General features: G+C 32.5%; 1 protein-coding gene across 1 annotated transcript in view; it reads right to left on the bottom strand.

The window, feature by feature from the left end:
• LOC106686504 (probable cytochrome P450 6a13) overlaps positions 1 to 16,128 on the bottom strand; it is a 21,625-nt gene extending 5,497 nt beyond the window's left edge. Inside the window, exons 1-3 of the mRNA XM_014429849.3 lie at positions 15,333 to 16,128; positions 1,433 to 1,903; positions 1,216 to 1,348 (exon numbers count right to left, since the gene is read on the bottom strand). Coding sequence (XP_014285335.1) covers positions 1,216 to 1,348; positions 1,433 to 1,903; positions 15,333 to 15,620 — 892 coding nt within the window. The 5' untranslated portion in view covers positions 15,621 to 16,128. The remainder of the gene's footprint in view (positions 1 to 1,215; positions 1,349 to 1,432; positions 1,904 to 15,332) is intronic.
• Between the last annotated feature and the right edge of the window lie 1,900 nt (positions 16,129 to 18,028).

Here is an 18,028-nt window from a genome sequence, read left to right on the forward strand (position 1 = left end):
ACAATTACATTGTTTACTATGTATTTTTTGTGCTAATTCTGTATCACTGTATAGTGTTTTGGTTTAAAAGAAAACGAATTATACTGGTAATGCTTGTATAGTGAAATACCGGCTAGTAGGATTATTAGCCACAACAATACTACAAGTTCAGTAGCCTAAGGTCAGTCGCCCCGTCGACTTCATCGCCCATGTACACTCGCCCAGTCGAGTAGCCAACTTACAGTCGCCCAGTCGCTGTACTTGTCGCCAGACCTTTCTGGATGAGATCTTCGGAGCGGTTTGCTGTGTGGGCCCACCTACGTTAAGAACAGAACTTCGTCTCCGACCTTTTCGGTACGAACTACAGGACCCCGACCCATCGGAGTTCATCAGTTTTGTAATTAGCAATTTTTTTTTTATTGTAATTTGTTTTCAGAGGGAGTATTTTTTTTTTTATTAGTTTGTTAATTGAGCTCTATATTATTTAGAAGGTTTTCATTTGTTTTCAATATAATTTATGTATCTAATTTACAAATAAATGATTTATCCGAGCCAGCGTTTATTTATTTTTTTTAGTTAAGCTTTCCAACAAGGAGACTATGTCGAATTGAGGTGGCTTATTGATTAGTGCGAGGACAAGACCAGGTGGAGAATACAAACGTCAAATTATCTACGATTCAATATACCTCAAGTCAATTTTTGAGATATAAATGAAAAACTAAAAGAAGTGCCTGCATTTTGAGAAAATGAGAAAAAATATAACAAGAAAAATATGTCAGCAAACCTCAGATTTGTGTTCAAAGACCCATAAAAATTAGGAAGTACCAAAAATTACAACAAAAAAACTTTCTCTTATTCGCTCTTATTTGTCCTAGTTTGACCGCACCCTTTTGAAGTAAATGTTTTTTCACCACATATACTGATGTAATATTTGAGAATTCGCAGAAGATTCTTGCGTTTCTAGTTTGTTGAACATTGGGAAATGTTCCAGAACTGCCTGGAATAATTGAGAATACACTTGTGATGGAAAACAATTGTGTGCTGCAGCAGCTGCAGTTGATTTAACTCAGTGATGGAGTTGTTGGTGTACTTAATATGTCCTAGGCTGGAATGTAAAGGGTTAATTTTTAGAGAGGAAAAAATAAATATTGTGATACATCAACAGTCAGACTTCTACAAAAAGTAAACGTATCTACATTATAGGAACAACAAAATGAAAAGACAGATGTGACTTACTTTCATCATCACTGTTTGCATCTTGTTTTCTCATCTCCATCATGATTTGAAGGAAGTCATTCCTCTGGATGTTATTTTTTTCTCTATACTCAACAGTATCTTTTACAACGTTCATGATAAAAACTTTAGCTTCCTATAACAATAAAAAATATTTTGAAATGTTGAGAAATATTTTTCTTTAGTTTTATAATGTAGACTCAAGATACTGTATGATTACATTATCAGATCCATCCTTCCCGAACAGTCTACCGACAGCATCAACCACCCTACCAAGCGAAGGGAAACCCATCCTTAAGAATCCTAGGAGGGCCTTCAAGAAAGTGGTCTTGAAGACATTTTCCGCCACCTTCCCAAACTCGCAGTTAGGATCGTTAAGTGTGTCCAGCTTTAGACCAAAGGCGATTGACCCAATGGCGTAAACAATGAACCTGGACAAAGTCTTCTTCGTATCCAGGGGCTCTCCAGTCTCAGCATATGATGATAAGTGTTTGGTCAGTTCATCGCAGCACAGGATCATTTCCTGATGGATGACTTTTAGTTTGCCAGAACTGAAGGCTGGCGTCAGCTTGGACCTGAGGTTCTTCCACTGTGAGTCTTGGAGGGTCAGCAGGTTCTTGTTAAGGGGACTGATCTTCGGGTCAGGGTTCAATGATCTATTGTAGAATGTTGAGAAGTCTTTAATCAATATCTAACAACAGACAAAAATATATGTTAAATCGTGTAATAAACTATTAGTCTTTTATTTTATCAATAATCAATAATTAAGTATTAAAACCGGCCCAAATGTTTGGGCTATCATTCAGGATATAATTATGAGAAAAAATCGTGATACAGAAATCAATAAATATATTAAACCTAATCATACACAGAAAAGTAGTAGGAGGAATCTAATGCATGACCTACACTTGGCACTTGCTATAAATCTAAAATACCTACAAATATATTTTAGCTAATCAACGTAACAAACATCGGTTTCCACACACTTCAGAGCTAAAGAAGGTAAAACATACCAACAATTATAAATATACAATCTCAAACTAAAGTTAATTATTGATTCCGAAGGTTGGTGAAATTTTTTAATTAATTTAAACACGGAGGATATATATTATGTTAGTAGTTCTAATACAATACTGACAATATTACACAAAAGTGGGGATGCAGCACAAGTGCCCTTTGATTTGTGCCCAAAACCTGACACTAAATAGGATGGCAACAAATTTAGGCCCATCTGTACCACCCAATCCAAATAACCAATCCACATGCTAGCGCATGTGCGAATATGCTATAGTACAGAAAACTTATAGAAGCACATTAATACAAGAGCGATTCAGGATCAAAACTGGGGGAGGTGACAAGCCATGATCGTTCAGGTTGTAATATTTCAGCACAGAAAAGGCTAATGAAACCAAAATGTTTAAATGTTAATTATTGCAGTACTTTATTAGTAATTACACTTATTTGTTTTAATTTTTTTTAAATTTATTTAATGTAATTTACAACTGTACAAAATAATACAATAAGTAAATATGTTGTATGTTAAAAAAGAAATATATATATATATATATATATATATATATATTAAATTAATATTTTTTTTTATTTCCAGGGGGAGGCACCTTAACAGCAATATGGAACCGACTAAACTCCACAACTATCTATGAAGATCGGATTAACGGTTCGATTGATTATGCCCAAACACAAATTAGACTACGAATCCCTTAAGGGGCCTCTACATGTTGGCAAAGCCATGGCGAACTCAGACATACGCGAGCATTTGGATGGGTGACTTGGCTTGGTTGGCCTAGACTCGTTGCCGAGCCGTCGAGAGTCGGTTTTTTGGACACAGATCAAAGGGATTCCTCGTTGTTCTTTACAATACGTTGTTCTCCACCATTGTTCTTTGTCTAGTTGCAACTGAGAGATGTTAGGAGGTTGTAGTTAATTTTTATAATAAGTTTTATATTTTATCTTATTTATTTATATTTAATTTCCTTTCATTTTCTTTTTTTTGTAATAAAAATAATATAATCCCAGTGCATTGGCTGAAACCATTAGTACGTCGATGTACTAATGCGTCCGCCATACTTGCCTCTGATAACACTGACATATGGATGGTCCGTTCTTTGTTTACCGAGCATTTGTACAAGCCTCTGATTCGTGGCGAGGGGCCAACATATGGATCCGCCTTTAGATGGGCCGACGTAAGAAAAGGAAAAAAAATCCCTTAGATGTCTAAAGGTGGATCCACATGTTGGCCCCTCGCCACGAATCAGAGGCTTGTACAAATGCTCGGTAAACAAAGAGCGGGCCATCCACAAGTCAGTGTTATTCAGAGAGGCAAGCATGGCGGACGATAAGTGGTTTCAGCCATTGCACCGGGATTATATTATTTTTATTACAAAACAAAAGAAAATGAAAGGAAAGTAAATATAAATAAATAAGATAAAATATAAAACTTATTATAAAATTTAACTACAACCTCCTAACAGCTCTCAGTTGCAACTAAAGAAAGAACAACGGTGGAGATGCTACACGAGCGCTCTTACGAATCCCTTTGATCTGTGTCCAGAAACCGACTCTGGACGGATCGGTAACGAGCCTAGGCCTACTCGTACAAGCCACCCATCCACATGCTTGGGCATGCCCGAGTTCGCCTTGGCTTGGCCAACATGTAGAGGCCCCTTTAAGAAGTAAAATGCGAGCGACTTTTTTCGATTGGGAGGACATAATGTTTCTGTTTATTTACTGTATGAATAAAAAGCTTCCCTACTTTAGGTAGTGAGAAGGCAAAAATAGATCATCCATCATTAAGAACATTATATAAGTAACAATATAAAATGGATCCGATGTTATATAATATTATATTGATAAGCCAGGCGGGAATTGTTTATCATTTTTCATCAATCACTCCTGTCAGTTTGTACACTCCTACTTGCATCACAAGTGCCAACTATATTACTAAGTAATCTTTCAGTTTCATAACATTCTTTAAGAACCATTAGATCTTCAAATAGTTATGTAATCCTATCTCTACCCATTCAACACGTTGTAAGTCTTTATGAAAACGGATTATTTATTTTAACGTTATTTATTGTAAATAGATGTTTAGTTTAATGAAATTTATTAAAATTTTCATCAACGACAATATTTTATGGATGTATGGTTTCACTAAGGAAATTTTCTTCTGTCGTAATTTCTAAAAAGAGACAAATTCACTTATATAATCAAATAAGAGTTGTCACAACAAGTAGATATAATTTCACGAGAAAATTAAATTGTCAAAAAATTGCTGACTCTTATAAATATAAAATGAATCTTACAAATTCTTTGTAAGCACTTGTTAATTCAATCAAATGCATCTCTGAAAAATACGATAATTTAAAAACGGTCGACAAATAAAAAAAAAAACAACAACCCAACTTCTGTTTTTGCTCATAGAAGGCCGATCTGTGACGTTTTTGTCTAAAGATTGCTGACGTTCAGCTCAAAAAAGCAATAACGAGTAGTAACTCATACAATATACAAAATTAAATTAAAATAGATGGTGACAGGTAGTCGATGAAGCAGTCGCCTGTTACAAATTTATGTTTGTTCAGTTTTCAGTATTTATTTTGAGATTATTAAGCTTCTTCAAGTGTTAAGCAAGTGGGAAAACAAGCCATTGTGACTTAGTTTTATCAAGTATCGTCAGTAAAAAATATTTTAAAGGATGAAATTTCTTACGAACATATAAATAGTAACAATAGATTTCAGTGAGAAGGAATGTGTATTATGTTTGTCGAGGTTGGTGAACCACAAAATGAGGAATTCATAGAAATTGAGAAAGGGTGAGGAGGAATCAACAGGATTCAGGCAATGTCGGAGATAAGTCCCGAGCACGTAGGTACGATTTAAGCTAGGAACTTTTGGATAGAGGGATGAGACTCCGTTCCGAATTATAGGGTAGTTATATTTCAGTCGAGGAGATGAAGCCTCAGAATAAGGTTTTGTGAAAATGGGAGAGAAAGGGGAAGGTCTAGAACGTGGTTCCCAAACATTTTAATCCTACCGCCCCCTTTTATGACCTACCACCCCCTTTCTAGGAAAAATATTACTCAGCGCCCCCTAAAAATAAATTTAAAAAAATTTTAATAGTAATTAATAGGAAATATATATGTGTTAATATATGTATATATAGTTGACCGTAAAAATTTATATATAAGAAGATGGTCAGGGTTGCGGTCAAAAGAGAAACAACAGTTTACAACTATTTATTTTTCGACCTTTCGTCCCACTTTGCAGGGCTAAAAAGATACACAAAAACTGAGAATATTACAACAATAAGGCAATTTAAGCTAGAATAAATATTATGTAAACATAAATTAATAAGAAATTACATATAAATAAAAGGAAGGAAGACGTAAAAAAGTATCAATATAAAATAAAATTGAATAAAAAATAAGTAACAATGGCAAGGCTAAAAATTTTTGAAAAACACGTAAAATATACCGTTAAAAACTGCAGGAGACGAACATAATTTATTATAATGAAATATATCGAAAATATTAAAATAATATTATTCTTTCAAGAAGTTTATTTAATCTTTTTTTTTTTTATTTATGTTCGTCTCCTGCAGTTTTTTAACGGTATCTTTTACGTATTTTTCAAAAATGTTTACTCTTACCATTGTTACTTATTTTTTATTCAATTTTATTTTATATTGATACTGTTTTACGTCTTCCTTCCTTTTATTTATAAGCAATTTCTTATCACTTTATTTTTACATAATATTTATTCTATGTTGCATTGCCTTATTGTATCTTATTGTTGTAATATTCTCAGTTTTTTTTTCTTTTTAGCCCTGATGAAGCCCTGCAAAGTGGGCCAAAACGTCTGAAAATAAATAGTTGTAAACTATTTTTGTTTCTCTTTTGATCGCAACCCTGACCATCTTCTTATATATATATATATATATATGTGTGTATGGGTGTGTTAATGTTTCTACATTTTTCGTAAAATATAGCAAAGAAAGGTGTTAATGAGAAACATTGAGCTTAGAAATTATGAATCTATTTATTGAATGTAGAATAGAAAATTCTCAGAATAGATTGTAATACAAAAAAAGTTAAAACATTCGAAATCATCATCTACCAATTTAGTAATCCTCGGCTATATTTTATGTCAGCTGTAATATTGTTGACTGTGAGAACTTGTAGTCATTCATCGCCCACCAAATGCACCTGTGGCCATCATCGCCCACCTATATTGCTGCAGCGTCCACCAGGGGGCGGGGTTGCCCACTTTGGTAATTACTGGTCTAAAGCATAGACAGAAAACCACCTCGTACATTTCCAAAACAGTAAAAGCAATACACTAAACCAATGATTCCCAAACGGGGCTCCACTGTCTGAAAATATGTTTTAAAAAATAGAAAATATACAATGCATTCCAGTACTTACTTTGCCCTTTTTTTCTTCTTTCCCTGCGTAAAATGTTTTTTTCCTCAAAAGTTTTATTGGTCAAGAAGTTTAAACGAAAATTAAAGTATGGGAACCGCTCCAATAGCTGAATCCCAACCAACTAGGGAAACGCAGTTTAGAATTCATAGGCAAAAAACGAAAGAAAGGCCTAACATCATTCGACCAAAAATTTACACTGCTTAATTTTTTATAACAGAAAATTATTACTGCTACGATGCACCATTTAGAATGTTATTTAATTTATAATATTAGTTAGCTAAGTAGTAACCGTTTTTAGAACCATGTTAAATGTAATAGAATCTAATTTCTAAAATAATTTGCTGATTTAAATTCTGTGGGTTTAATTTTATACATTCGGGCTACGTATGTGTAATTTTGTACTAAAAAGTGTGCCGAGAAATGTACGCTTACGCATTCATAAAAGAAAACGGAATCTGATAAAATCTATATGGGACTAACTAAAAAACCAATTCCCACAATTTCATCAAAATTAGAACGGTTCGATTGATTATGCATGGACGCAAATTTGACTAGAGAAAGACACGGATCCAAGTTTGTTGCTGGATATCTAAAACGTAAAATGTGAGTGGAATTTTCAATTCTGAGGACATATATTTTTTAATTTTGTTTATGAATATAATACTCACTTACCTTTGACACAGAGGAAACAATAACATTTATTCTTAGACTTTTGAATAAAGGTAATTATGTACTTATTATATATTTGTTATCGCTTGAGAATAACATCATGAATAAAAAGCTTCCCTACCTTCAGGAGTGAGAAAGGAAAACAAATAGTTACATGACCATTACATTTTATCAAGTTGTTTTTACGTTTGTAGACGTTGAATAAGAGTCTTGAGATAAAGCACGCAAGGTATGAATGATTCTCCATTTTTCCTGAATCATTGCTACGAAACTAATTTAAACGTTATTCTTCTCTTCACAGTAAACTCACGACATCCTGCTCTACAGTAAGTAGTCTTTAATATAAGATGGTCGTGGGTGTGGTCAGCAAAGAACATAAATAAGCTTTTTTTTTAATAATTTATTTATTGTTATTTACAACTATATAAATATATATACATCAAGTAAATTTGCTGTAAGTGATATAATGACAAGATACAAACATGAGGAGAATCTACCTATTGATAGAACTCAAAAAACATTTTTAGAGAAGAAGATCTTGATGCCATCTTCTTTTTAGAAGCCTAGGAGGATTATTAGGTAATGAAGGAGAAGCCAGGTTAGAAATGAGTTGGTTTGGATGGTTAGGAAGTTTATCATGGAAGGATTGGTATCTGATTCTGGCCAAATCGGCTACATATGGAACATTGAGGTCCTGATGGATGACTTGATTTGTGACAAAGTAATGATATGTATGAGAGGCACCAGCTGGAATTTTTTAACTTAAAATAATTTCTTTTGTCGCCATGCCAAAGATACCGCCGGACCTAGGCAAAAATCCGTCGATAACAGATCTAAAGAAATGTACAGAGGTATATAGATAACAGAGGGTATGCACCCTCTGGGAACGGTTGACCGTGTAGGCAGAGATAAACAAACAAACAGTGGCCAAGTATCTTGCACGTGGCCAGTTTATACATCTTGGGGAAAGTACAGCGAGTGGCAGAGAAATAGCCGCCGTAATTGAAAACAAATAAACACCCCTTATTTCACATGGGGCCTCTCTAAAAACCTCGGGAAAATACAGTAAGCCGCCAGAAGCCGGGTTTCTTCAAAGAAGAAACTTTTAAAGATGAAAGGTAGGAAAAAGACCGACTTTCGTCGAAGGTCATTGGACCTTCTCACCCCCTCAGAAAATAGAGGAACCAATCAAAGAACAGAGTTAGAAGGAGGGCTGACGGAGGAGGACAGTCTTTTAGGATTCTGACGAAAGGACAGGCTGAGAGAGTCTGGGACAGAAGGGGAGGACTGGGAGTTGGACACAGAGGAAGACAGTCTGGAAGATCAGCGGCTGCCGGGAGGCGAATATGGACGCTCTTCCGCGACAACCGCCAAGCCGACCGATGTAACGAAACAAGTAAGACCTTTGCTGATGTAATTAGAATGGCAGTAGTAGAATTAATAACTTAGAGTCAGTATAAATATCAAAGATCCCAACTGGTACTTCTCAATTCATAATCTTATAATTAAAGTATAAGGAAACAAGTTTACCATGCTCTCTCATAATACTATTCTTGATAATGTATATATAATTGTAAATATAAAAGATGTAACAAAGACTTTACTTTATAATTAATAATCCCTGCAGGCCACCTCATATATATAGCATAGTAAATTGGTGAACACGATACCGTTGGAAAGGAACTCCAATGATTAATTATGATATTCATATCTAGCATACCACGGCGAGGGGGTCCAGATGGTGTCTAGTGTTTGAATTAAATATAGCGCATATCATTTCAGTCGGTTCCCATCAGGAACTGATAGAGATACATAATATAAAAATATAATATAAATACATAATATAAATATATAAATACAAATACATTAATAGATGAATAAATTTCAATATAATACCTGTACGGGGAACCCCTAGTCGGGCTTAGAACCCCCGAAGCCCCGTACACGGCAGTAAGAAGCATTAAGGATCTAATGAAGAATTTTGGACTGTAAGGATTTCATTCGGGAGGAATTCAATGGTTTAGTGGAACCCCATAGCCCAACTCCGTATGTCCAGACAGGCCTTATAATAATCGTTTAGTCAGTCTTTTGTAATGGATTGGAAGTTTCGACCGCTTGTCTAGTAAATGTAATAGTCGGAATTGACGAGCAGTTTCCTGACTTTTCAGTTTTGTATGAGGATTCTATGTCAGTCGTTTGTCCAGATGTAGTCCTAAGTAACAGATCTGTTCAACAGGAATAAGTGGGGTATTATTAAAAGATACTGTGGGGCAAGACGAAGGGTTTACGATGAAGGGTAAATGTGATTTGGTGGGAATTTTAATCTTCCAGTTTTGGCACCATTCTTCAAGGGTGGTGATGTGGGATTGGAGAGTTTGGAATACAATGGAAGGATCATTATTCACTGACAATAGGCATAAAGAAGCTAAACCTATTTTATTAATGCCAACGTTTCGGCCAGATTTTAAAGCCTTCTTCATGGCTAAGTAAAAAAAAAAAAAAAACCTAAGATAATAACCATAATGAATAAAAATAAAAACAGAATAATAAGAAAATTCTTTTGCATCTTTGTTGATTCTGTCTATCCAACTGGGTTTTGGCCTTCCACATGGTCTCTTGCCAACTGTAGTGAATGGATTGCTTCGAGCTACACGTTCCGCCCATCTTAAACTCCTTGCTTTCACATTATGAGATATTGACCGACCAGTCTCTGCAAGCAATTCATTGCTAATTCTTCTCCATGTGTTATGCTCCAATACTATCGCTGCTATAATAGTATGGAGGACTTTCTGTTCAACCCCCCCCCCTCCCTCCCCTCGCATCCTGCTTTATAGGTTATCTGTGAGAGCGAAAGTCTAACAGCCGTATACCCTATTTTCATATAAACATATATATGTAAAAAATGAAAATTGAGTGAGATACAAAACGCATTTGGAATTAATTGAATATCTTAGTAAAATAACAGAATTAAAATATAAAGTTGTGTAAGCGAAAATCACTAAGTAACGAAATTGACAATAATTTGATGTGATACTCCATGGATGTGGATGGTATTCCACTTATTCCTGTTGAAGAAAATAGAAGTTTTGAGTTGGAGTTTGAAACAAAAATGTAAAATCTCTCCAATTGAGATTAAAATAATTTAAGGTATTCTCTAAAGCACTTTAAAGCAAATTTATTGCTCATCTAAACAATAACTTTTTTTATTTCTGAAGAAAATGAATATTAAAGAAAGACGTTACAATCATACCTCTGCCTTATATAATTTCTCTGGACAGGTAGCAGATTTAGAAATGGAAAAGAATGTTGGCTACAAAACATTTAATAAACATTATTAAATGCATTAAACTTTTTAAAAATATGGAGTAACATAATTTATTGTTTTCAAAATTTGATTACGAAACCAAAATCATTTACATATTATTTTATTTATTCTACAGTTTACCATCATATAATTTTAACGTTACTAATCCAGAATTATCAAAAAGCCATCCTGTCGAAACAGGAGATTTTATAAAGTATTTGTTATAATTTACTATTAATACTATTGTTTCTGTTAACTGTGAACAGTGTTCTTAGTGGTAACTAATCTTCGGTATGTATTAGTACAAGAGCCCAAGAGGAGAAAAAAGGCAGTTATCTCACCCCAATTTTTGATTATTTTAATGAAAACTATGTATAATTACTAGTCAAAATTGTTGAGACTGTCGAGTATAGGTAGGGAGAATAAAAAATGGCGGCTGTTTATAACCGATAAGAAAATTTTATTTTTCATTCGGAGCTCTATATCTTAAAAAGTAGGAACAACACAAGAAAATCCAAGAGGGCGTCATTTAAAGATGTGCAAATTTGCTAAAATATGAGCCCTAAAAGAGTTATTTACGTTAAATAGTTTTCGAGATATACCTATTTAAAAAGCAACATTTCATAAAAATGTTGAATGGGACGTGCTGGAAGATCAATAATTAGTGAATTTATTTTGAAAAATCTATATCTCAAAAACCATTTGACGTACAGATGTCTATTAGCACTCAAATTAAAGCAAGTTTAATGAGCTATAAAGTAGTTTTTTTTATGTTTATCTTCGTAGGAGTAATAGTTTCCATGAAATTTGCTAATATAAATTGATTTATAGTTGTTCGGACAAATTTTTATTTGCCAAATTTATATTCACATGTGAACATCATAAAAACTACTACCCCATCTAAGATAAGTGTCATAAACTACTTTACAGAAAGTTAAATTTCCTTTATTTTGAGTGTTGGCAGGCATATGTGCGTCTTATGGATCTAGAGATATATTTTTTCAAAAATACAACATTTTATAAGAACAACTAGAAATTAACATTTTGTGAGTTTATTTTGTCAAAATATCATAAAAACTACTAGTACTACAGATATTAACATTATTAACTATTTTATAGTAAATTTAACAAGATTTAATTTGAGCGCTGGCAGACATCTGTAAGTCAAACGGTTTCTGAATTGAAGTTTTTCATAAATCAAATTTATTGTCCCAACAACTATAAATCAATTTATTTTAGCAAATATCATGAAAAATACTATTCCTACAAAAATAAAGGTAATAAACTTCTTTATAGCCCATTAAACTAGCTTTAATTTGAGTGCTAATAGACATCTGTACGTCACATAATTCCTGAGATATAGATTTCTCAAAATAAATTAACTAACTACTAATCTTGCAGTAGGCTTTTAAGAAATTATTATTTTTAAAAAGCTTTATCCTGAGTATTGTTGGTAGTTTTTAAGATATAGAACTTCGAATGAAAAATTAGTGTTTTTTTAAGGTTTTGAAACAGCTGGCATTTTTTATTCCCCCTACCTATACTTGGCAGACTCATCAGTTTAGACTATTAATTCTACATAGTTTTCATTAAAGTAATCAAAGATTGGGGTGAGATAACTGCCTTTTTTTCTTCCCGGCTCTTGTATTATATCATTCATTAACAAAACAGATGTGTTTGCAAGGTTAGGTTTACTATTAGCGTGTAGACAGTATTCATACTTAATCACTGTTGCGACATACTTGCACGGCAAATGTCTGTGACGTGGAAATGGGCCTGAATTGAAAACACGAACGTGTTTCGAAATCAATAAAAGGAAGATGGAATATATAACTTAGATAGAAAATAAAATATTTATTATGAGTGAACGTTTCCGCCTCGAGTTGCATGGTTTAAAGGATGAAGGAAAGTCGAAATATCTTATCAGATCAGGGCTAACAGAATGGGAAAGCCAAAGACCAGAGATTAATTCTTGGTCTCTCCTTCATTCTGTAAGCCTTGATGAAGCCCTGCAACGTGGGGCGAAACCTTGACTCATAATAATGAGAAGAAAGTTGACCGTAGATAATATACGTGAGAAGATGGTTGGGGGTGCGGTCAGAGAATAACACAAATAAGCTTTAAAAAAACTTATTCATCAGTGCCAACGTTTCGGTCAGAATGTCTAGCCTTCACAGGACTACTTGGAAGACGTTTGAGATCCAAGTGACTCATTAGTTTATTTTTCGATTTGATCTATTTTTATCGCACTCGGGCCATCTTCCTTTAATTAATTACAGACAGCCAATCAACGATTTTCCAATGTGTTTCGAACAAATTTAATATACAAGCAAAAAAAAAAATTGCTTAATTGACGAAAGGTAGGTAGGTCCCTTTGCGAAAATCGTTTTGGGGTTATCTGTGACGGTACCAGAACTCAAAAATAAATAAATATATTATAGCCAAATCGATTGATCTTCAATAGGTCCCTTATAGGAGACCAAGGGAGAATATTAAACTCTTAGTAACATAATACGAAGATTAACTAGTGCCATTATCAATATAATGCGTATAGGTTAATAAATATGAAGTCAAAATATCTAGCATATATTTTGCAACTAATTTATAGATTAAATATTACGCAGAAGTGTGCTTCAATGTGTGCTTGCACCACTTAAGTGGTAACCACAGTAGTCAACAACTTGACTCACTTCACTACGATAGAGCGAAGAATGAGTAATTTTCTAAAAATATGTTATTTTCATAAGTGATATCAGAGTAAGATAGAAAAAAGAAATATCAGTTTCGAATTGACCTCAACTTGAACAGCCCAATGAAGTTCCAAAAAATGGGACGAAACGTCCGAAAATAGTTGTTAACTATTTTTGTTTTCTTGTAACCGCATCCCCTGATTGCCATTTATAAAAAGTCATTGTACTTTTTACCCTGTTCCTTGAAAATGTCTGGGAAATATGAATAAAAATCGTTTAGGCTGTTATTTTAAAAGTTATTTTACACTTTAAGGGGTTAATAGCCTCAATTAAATTAGATTAAAAAGGATTCACTATAAAATAAAAAAAGATACTAAAGAAGTTAATTCTTAGTAACATAGCTGATGATTTCAAGATGTTGCACATACTTGATTAAGATGGTAGTTACAAGTATGCTGAAGTCTGAAATAATTTGAAAATCGTACTTCACTTTGTCACCATTTGAGACGCAAAAGGAGGGGAATATCCTATCCCATGCGAAAGGGCCAAGTGAAGACAAGCAACGGAAACTCTACACCATTCTTATCAAATAGTCACAAATTGAAATAAAGTTTCCAAATTATTTCAGACTTTAATATACTTGAAACCTTCGTCTTATTGAACTTAACGCAAGATGCTGAAATCAAAACATTTTCTCCTATCGTAGCTTCTTAGGGCTCCGGATAGCTTCCCGAACCCACAGGGTTGTCTATTTTCTTCACATTACTACCAATAGTTTTTTTTTTATTAAACCAATTTTTTTTATATTTGTTTAAAAAAAAGTGTAAGAATACTCCTGACTCCTGTAAATTTACTAATTGACGGGTTTAGTGAAAAAAAAACAGGTATTATTTTTCAATTTTTAGGATAAAAAAGCTCAGAACATTTAAAATTTTAAGTTAAATGTACAAAAAATGATTTTTGACCAATCTTAATAATTTGAGATGGTCGGGAGCAGGTCAACGAATTAATAAACACAAATACCTGAAACTTGTTTAACTACGCTCTACAACTCAAAGAAAAAAATTATACAAAATTAAATTGATTTAGTGGCGCGAGATGAAACGAAACCAGTGCGGAGGGAACCACTGCTCAATACCGAGCAACACTGTTCAATTCTAGCAGAAAAATCTTTATGGTAATAAAAGAGTAGAAGGTAAGAATTAACAAGGGCTTAAAAATTAAAATTAATTGTTAAATTACAATTAAAATTGTCAATGCTCATTGAGTAATTCTTATCTCATACTCTCCTACTACCTACGTAAAAAGTTTCGGCTAGAATTCACTTAGGAAATGGCTGTTCTATTCTAGTTATCATTATTATTCTAAAACTAATTCATATTTTTTGCCCTAAGAGAGAACGTATGATCATTATTAATAAAATTTTAATTGTTTATTTCATTTCCAGAAGTTTTACTTTTATCGGCCGGTCCCAAGGCAACCTTAATTAATTTTTATTTGTTTCGAGGTTTAGGAAAAAAAAAAAAAAAGATGAAAACCATAATAGATTGAAAAATACTAAAAAAAGTTTAACAACAATTTTAATGATGGCTCTTATATATAAGAACATTATTTTGTATTTCATAAAAATGGTGAAGAAATTTAAGATGGAAAAAAATAAATTAGTTAAAAAAGGACTCCGTATAAAATTATGAAATTTTACAAAATGAGTTACTGTTATGATTTCAATATATTGTTCTAGACCGAATAAGATGAGTGCTTCTAGTATGTTTAAGTCTGAGATGATAATAATAAATCAGCTGAACCCGTAGTTCACTCTGTCACCATTTGACACGACTTGGAGAATGGTCTGGTGTTTTAAAACTCTCCAGTTCACCATGAACCAGGGGGGCGTAGTGAAGAAACTTTTTTATTTAGGTGTCCTGGGAGCCCACGTAGATGATTGATTCTAAAATTCGACCCCTGTTATAAAGAATACATTATAATAATTAAGAAAATAAACGTGAATTTTACTACCTGCTCTACTAACTGTGGATCCTTGATGAGTAGGTTGGGCTTCCGAAAGAGGTAAGTCCCACCGTATCTATCTTCACCAAAGAAGTTGTACTGCATCTGCTGATCGTCTATCATCGTAGTCTTTCTGATAATTCTGTACCATAAGTTACCAAAGAATGGTACCGGTTTGAGGAAGGGGACGTTACGGTCGGCCCAGAACGAGTAAGTTGACGTTGCATAGCGGTAAAAAAGGTAGAGGAGAACGGCTGTTATTATCAAGAAGTATGAACCTGGGAAGAAGAAAACCATTGTCACTGAGATTTGACTGTGAGAGCTCCTGTTATCGTTGTGAATGTTAACTGTCTTGTTTATATTTGTTATCTCTTCGCTAAAAAGATATCAGGGGAATTCAATTTTGCGTAACTAAATGATAAATCTGTTCTGTTAATAATAAAGATTTTAACTATTTACACTTCAAACGAGATCCAACACTGAATGTTATAACACGTAGAACCTAATTATACTAATATTACTTCGAAGATTTCACCTATTGTAGAGGAATGTTAATTAGACAATTTTTCTTTTCTCGAAATGCTTAATTTACACGATTATGGTCACAAGTGTCAAAAAAGATATTTTTAAAAAAGTTTAGTTATTAATATCCCTTATTTCTAAATGGCTGTATTGTAATTCTTATTTCTCTAAATTAATGAACAGTAATCATTTTCATTATCGGTATATCGATAAACATTTGAGCTATTAATAACCAGATTCCATAGGAACTACACAAACGTAAACAATGACATTTCTGAACTGACTAGGTTGCACTATGTTTATCTCATCAAGGTTTGCCAATAGAATACTACAATTTTCCCTCGTCTCATAAATTAATCATAAACAATTTTGAGTTGAAATAGTTATAATACAAAATATTTTTTAAATTAAAAATTATCTGTTTTTAAAACTAGTCTTACCGTAAAAGTTGTTCTAAACAAATTAATACGTCGTCATTGACCATTAAAATCGTTTACATTTTGAAAGGGTGTAAGAGCCAAAAATAAGTTTTGTATAGTTTAGAAAGATTAATCAATACTTAAAATTTCATAAATTAAAACTAATTCTAGGATAAAATTTAATGCAAATATGCCATTCCTTCAGATTATCCTTAAGAAATTATTAAAATACACAGTCTAGTTCTTAATCATGCATTTTTACTGTGATTATTAACAACTAAATTTATCTGTTTTGATAAATCTTCTTTTTCTTCCTCCTTTTTTTCTACCATTGAAAATATGTTTTAGTTCAAGCATCATAATCCCCAGTCAGTGCCCTTATGGAGTCGAAGTATTTCCTTCTATCCAAGCAGGTATGCTGATACTTTTTTGGGGTTTCAATCTAGAGGAACTTTCAAACCAGAAAAAGAAAAAACACACCCATATCTTTTCTACGCAGAGAAAGAATGAAGTATAAGGATCTATTATTTTAATGACTAAGTAAGGAGACAAATAAAATTTCTTAGAATAGAAGAATCTTACCTCAGCCCCATTGCCCCTTGGATGGGCACTTCTGTATTCAAGACTGGAGACAACTTCTGGGTTATTTAAAATCTCATCTCCGAAATTTCCCAAAGCCAGTGCTATATTTATACCAGAGCCCAATGATCCATAGAGCCCCTTAATTACTATGTTTTATAAATTAACTACTTTGCTTTTGCGCAAAAGAGCATTTGACAAATTTTTTTTTTACTTTGTATTTTATGTTTAAGTAATCCCAGTCCATATTTAAAATTCATAATCAAAAGGTTTTTTGTAATATGTGTCACTATTTAAACCAAGTAGCGAATTCAAGAGCTGTGAAGTATGATTACTTCAAGGAAGACTATGCAATTTATCACTAATGTTGATAGATAGAGATGCATTGGACTTTTAATTGTTAAAAAAGTGGTATAATTTAAGAAATAAGATTAAATATTTTTATTCTATTTTATTCAAACTATTGAACTAAGTTCATGAAAATATATTGGGATAGTTTTAGTATTTTTTTTTTAAAATTAAACAAGATTCCTGAGGAATTTGATCAAAATTCGGATTTAAATTTTTAACAAGGGATACAATTATTTATTAAATAAGATTTTAAAAAACTGGATTCATTTAATTACTTATTATGTAAATTTAAAATCTCACTCCGTGGTTTAAAATAAGTAACAAAATAACAATTAATCAGTTTACACAAATATTTATATTACAGCATTTATTTAAAAGTATTTTTTTTTTAAGTATTAAATGATTGTTAGTTGAATAAGTTCTGGTTTAAACTCAAATTTTTAATATAGTAGAAAAGATAGAATTTAAAATCTACTCATTAATTATATAAGATGATCTACTGATTATATTGGACTTATGAGTCATTACTTAAATGTAAATATTATTCCAATTGAAAACAATTATTCAATATTAATACATACTAACTTCTGAAATGCTCTTTTATCTATTCACTTTTTCCTTCTTAGTTTGTATAGTATAAATGGCTAGTTTACATGAGGTTTTAAAGCATATTGTAACAAAATTATACTGTACAATATAATTAAAATTAAGCATAGTTTATTGGTATAATCGCAATAATGTTTAAGAATAATTAATATACTTCATAAAACTTTTTCACTTCATAATATGAAAATAAAAGTTATAACTTTTTTTTTTTTTAAATAGAAGTCTATA

Source organism: Halyomorpha halys, unplaced genomic scaffold (genome assembly GCF_000696795.3).
Source record: "Halyomorpha halys isolate HHAL.00 unplaced genomic scaffold, Hhal_1.1 Scaffold832.1, whole genome shotgun sequence".
NCBI lineage: Eukaryota > Metazoa > Arthropoda > Insecta > Hemiptera > Pentatomidae > Halyomorpha > Halyomorpha halys.